This window comes from Engraulis encrasicolus, unplaced genomic scaffold, assembly GCF_034702125.1.
Source record: "Engraulis encrasicolus isolate BLACKSEA-1 unplaced genomic scaffold, IST_EnEncr_1.0 scaffold_1561_np1212, whole genome shotgun sequence".
NCBI lineage: Eukaryota > Metazoa > Chordata > Actinopteri > Clupeiformes > Engraulidae > Engraulis > Engraulis encrasicolus.
In genome coordinates this window covers 3,128-7,336 of record NW_026945078.1, presented here as the reverse complement: position 1 = coordinate 7,336, position 4,209 = coordinate 3,128, and the positions used below count along the sequence as shown (strand labels likewise).

Here is a 4,209-nt window from a genome sequence, read left to right as displayed (position 1 = left end):
ACACACACACACACACACACACACACACACACACACACACACACACACACACACACACACACGTCTGCACCGGAGTGCGGGGGTCACCAAAATTGTCCGCAGTGCTCCCCAATGCTGTCGGAACTGGTGTTCGGATGCCCCCTTAAGCCAGGCTCAAACTACACGACTAGCGATTGTGTGTCCGATTTTGGCGTCGGGTTGTGACGCACAATAGAAGAGAATCGCAACTCAATCTTGTCGCTGCTGGCAGCCACCGAGACAATGCCCGACGTTCTATTTCCAGTCGCAAATATCAAACACTGTTTGATTTCTACGATTTGCGATCGGCGACTCTTTGCGCTGCCAAAGTTCTATCTTAGAACGTCGCTCACGACGAGGAAATCTTTCTCGACAATCGCTTGCGATGGTCCTGGGGGGTAACGCTCCAGCGATTGTCGTAAGGGGGGTTTTCAGCTGAGAATCGGCGCGATAGTCGTGTAGTTTGAGCCAGGCTTTACATTGCTGACGGGGAGTATGCATGTTCCTGACCAGTAGTGTGTGTGTGTGTGTGTGTGTGTGTGTGTGTGTGGTGTGTGTGTGTGGTGTGTGTGTGTGTCACCTTGCTGATGGGGATTGAGCACGCTCCTGAGCAGTAGTGTGTGTGTGTGTGTGTGTGTGTGTGTGTGTGTGTGTGTGTGTGTGTGTGTGTGTGTGTGTGTGTGTGTGTGTCACCTTGCTGATGGGGTATGTGCAGGCTCCTGAGCAGTAGTGTGTGTGTGTGTGTGTGTGTGTGTGTGTGTGTGTGTGTGTGTGTGTGTGTGTGTGTCACCTTGCTGATGGGGTATGTGCAGGCTCCTGAGCAGTAGTCGGCCTGGAAGTCTCGGGGCTCTAGGACCCAGTCGCTCCACCCCACATCCTGGAAGTCCACGCGCAGGTAGCGACGCCCACACACCCGAGACTCCTCCCTCTGACGCCGACGAGCGCGCGCCATCGCACGCGTGTCGAAACGCAGCACGCGGGACGTGGATGCAGAGCCGTTGTCTTCGGACCGGGATCGCGGAGTCGCCGCCGTCGCACGCGTGTCGAAACGCAGCACGCGGGACGCGGAGGCAGATGCAGAGCCGTCGTCTCCGGACCGGGATCGCGGAGCCCCCGTCTCGTTGACCAGGCGCCACCTCCCCCTCTCCCTCTCCTCCCCCACCCCCAAACTCCTGCCCTCACCCCTCTCCGAATCGCCCCTCTCCCTCTGCTCCTCGTCCACTTCCTGTGTGTGTGGGTGTGTGTGTGGGTGTGTGTTTTTTTGTGTGTCTGCAGAGGGCTGCTTGTGTGTGTGTGTGTGTGTGAGGGGGAAGAATGTGTTTGCCCACAGCTCCCTGATCTTGAGGTCCGTGTGTGTGTGTTGCTGTGTGTATATGTGTGTTTGTTGCTGTGTGTGTGTGTGCGTGTCGGGCAGCAGGTTGTCTTCAGCGCCTAGGGCGTCCCTTCTGGGCCGGTTCAGGCTCTGGTGGCGTCTGGCCCGGTTCTGGTGGTTGTCCTCCGCAACACCAGGGGGAGCCGGTCCGTACCGCAGATGCTGCTTTGACTGTTTCATCTGCGTGTGTTTGTGCTGCTTTGTCTGTTTCATGTGTTTCTGTGTGTGTTTCTGTTGTTGTTTCCCCTCCTTCACGCTAGGGGGAGCTAGTCTGTCCCTCAGGAGCTGTTGTGTGGCTTTCCCTTGTGTTGGTTTCATGTGTTGTGTCTTTTTCCGCTGCTGTTTCTCCTCCAGAACTGCAGGTGGTGCCACTGCAGCCGCCCCGTATCGCTGCAGGGTGGACGCCACACTGTTGGGCTCCCCGATGGAGCGGTCGTCAGTGTACAGAAGCAGGAAAGGCAGCCGGGACCCCCCCGAACCCCCCGCTCCCCCTGCCCCCCCATCATGCTGCTCCGCGGGGACTAAAGGGTTAAACTCCGCAGTGAGGAGGCGGAGTCCCGAGGCCAGGGCGTGGCGGAGAGGGGCGGAGACATTACGGAGCAACCAATGAGAGCGGAGAGAGGAGACGTTGCGGAGCAGCCAGTCAGAGCGCGAGGAGCGGGACAGAGAGGGGAGGGGGAGGCTGGCGAGGAGACGAGAGGAGGAAGAGGAGGAAGAGGAGGAGGAAGAGGAGGAAGAGGAGGAAGAGGAAGAGGAGGAAGAGGAGGAGGAGGAGGAAGAGGAGGAAGAGGAGGAGGAGGAGGAAGACACTCCCCTCAGGAGGAGACGAGAGGAGGCGGGGCAGCAAGGGCCTTGGGGGCGGGGCCTCTGAGGATCCAGGAAATGAAGGGTTGCCGCGACGACCATCTCAGACTCTGGAATGGAGGTTAGGTCGAAGTGGAACACGAGCCGACCGCCGAGCAACACTGTGGAGAGATGGAGAGGAGAGAATAACACTAGACAGAGTAGAATAGAGCTAACACTGTGGAGAGATGGAGAGGAGAAATTAACACTAGGGGGAGTAGAATTTAACACTGTGGAGAGATGAAGAGGAGAGATTAACACTAGGGGGAGTAGAATTTAACACTGTGGAGAGATGAAGAGGAGAGATTAACACTAGGGAGAGTAGAATTTAACACTATGGAGAGATGGAGAGGAGATATTAACTCTAGACAGAGTAGAATTTAACACTGGGGGGTGGAAAGTAGACGTTAACACTGGGTAGAGATGGAGAGATTAGAGTAGAGTAGAGTAGAGTTAACACTGAGGAGAGTAGAGTAGAGTTAACACTAGGGAGAGTAGAGTAGAGTTAACACTGAGGAGAGTAGAGTTAACACTGTGTAGAGTAGAGTTAACACTGTGTAGAGTGAAAGTGAAAGTGAAAGTGAAAGCCCATTGGGAAACTCCAACTCCCATTGTCATTGTGACACAGCACTCCACAGCACACAAGTGAACTCTGCACACTGCACACAACGAAATTGCATTTATGCCTCACCCGTGCAAGGGGGCAGCCCTCAGTGGCGCCCCATGGGGAGCAGTGCGGTGGGACGGTACCATGCTCAGGGTACCTCAGTCATGGAGGAGGATGGGGGAGAGCACTGGTTGATTACTCCCCCCACCAACCTGGCGGGTCGGGAGTCGAACCGACAACCTCTGGGATGCAAGTCTGACGCCCTAACCGCTCACCCATGACTGCCCGTAGAGTAGAGTTAACACTAGAGAGAGTAGAGTAGAGTTAACACTAGAGAGAGTAGAGTAGAGTTAACACTGAGGAGAGTAGAGTAGAGTTAACACTAGAGAGAGTAGAGTAGAGTTAACACTGTGTAGAGTAGAGTTAATACTGAGGAGAGTAGAGTAGAGTTAACACTGAGGAGAGTAGAGTAGAGTTAACACTGTGGAGAGAGGAGTTAAGACGAGGAGAGATGTGTAGAGTTAAACTCTAGGCAGAGTAGAATTTAAAGATGTCCTCTCATCGTTATTTCAATAATATTGCTGTGCTCCCCATTGTTATTGAATGTGTTACGTGTTGGTCCTGTTTAAAAGAAACGTCCTGGTTGCATTGTTTCAAGGCGTTTTTGCAAGTTAGCAAGGTGGCTTGTGGACAAACAAAAGGGTTTTCTGGGTTTCTTGTGGATATCCGTCTCTGATTGGCTCCCTCCTCCTGCTCTGCAGAGAGATTGTAATGGGTCATAGACTCGCCACTTCCCCAGGTAGTGCTGCACTATAAGCACTGTTGGGAAAGTTACTCAAAAACTGTAATGCACTACTTATTACATGTTACTGTCGTTTTAAAGTAATGCTTTACATTACAACATTACTTTTTTTTTAAAGTAAGGCATTACACTACTTTTGCATTACTTTTAGGTACTTTAGCCAAAATGTAGGCTACTGTTTTTCGACGTGGAAAGTGGTTTGGGTTTCAAGCACAGTGTGCATTTAACTGAAATGTTATTGGCGTCCTTATTTTCAGAAGTCAAAGTAGGCCTAGTGGGCATATACCCATCTTGAAAAAAATGAGTAATCTGGATCTTCTGGTTCGGTCATCCTTTGTCACCCTGCCATTTTGAGAGATGAAGCGTGAAAGAGGAAGTAATGTTCTGCGTGGAACTTTAAAATCTCTGCGCGGACGTAGGCCTACTATCAGATGCAATAGCTGATCTTGCGGTGATCCGCGAACATTGTATAAAGAAAACAAAATACCCACACAAAATGTAGGTGAAAAAAATGTGTTGTAATGTGCAAGTTACTTGCATTGTAACGAGGACATATATTTTTTCCCC

General features: G+C 52.0%; 1 protein-coding gene across 1 annotated transcript; it reads right to left on the bottom strand.

The window, feature by feature from the left end:
* Window positions 1-808: 808 nt before the first annotated feature.
* Window positions 809-3,119, bottom strand: LOC134442419 (growth/differentiation factor 10-like; the record flags this gene model as incomplete). The annotated part of the gene is made up of 3 exons (XM_063192592.1): window positions 3,116-3,119; window positions 1,646-2,355; window positions 809-1,225 (listed from the first exon to the last, which is right to left on the bottom strand). Coding segments are annotated over exons 1-3 (1,131 nt in total), but the record flags the coding sequence as incomplete, so codon positions are not given.
* Between the last annotated feature and the right edge of the window lie 1,090 nt (window positions 3,120-4,209).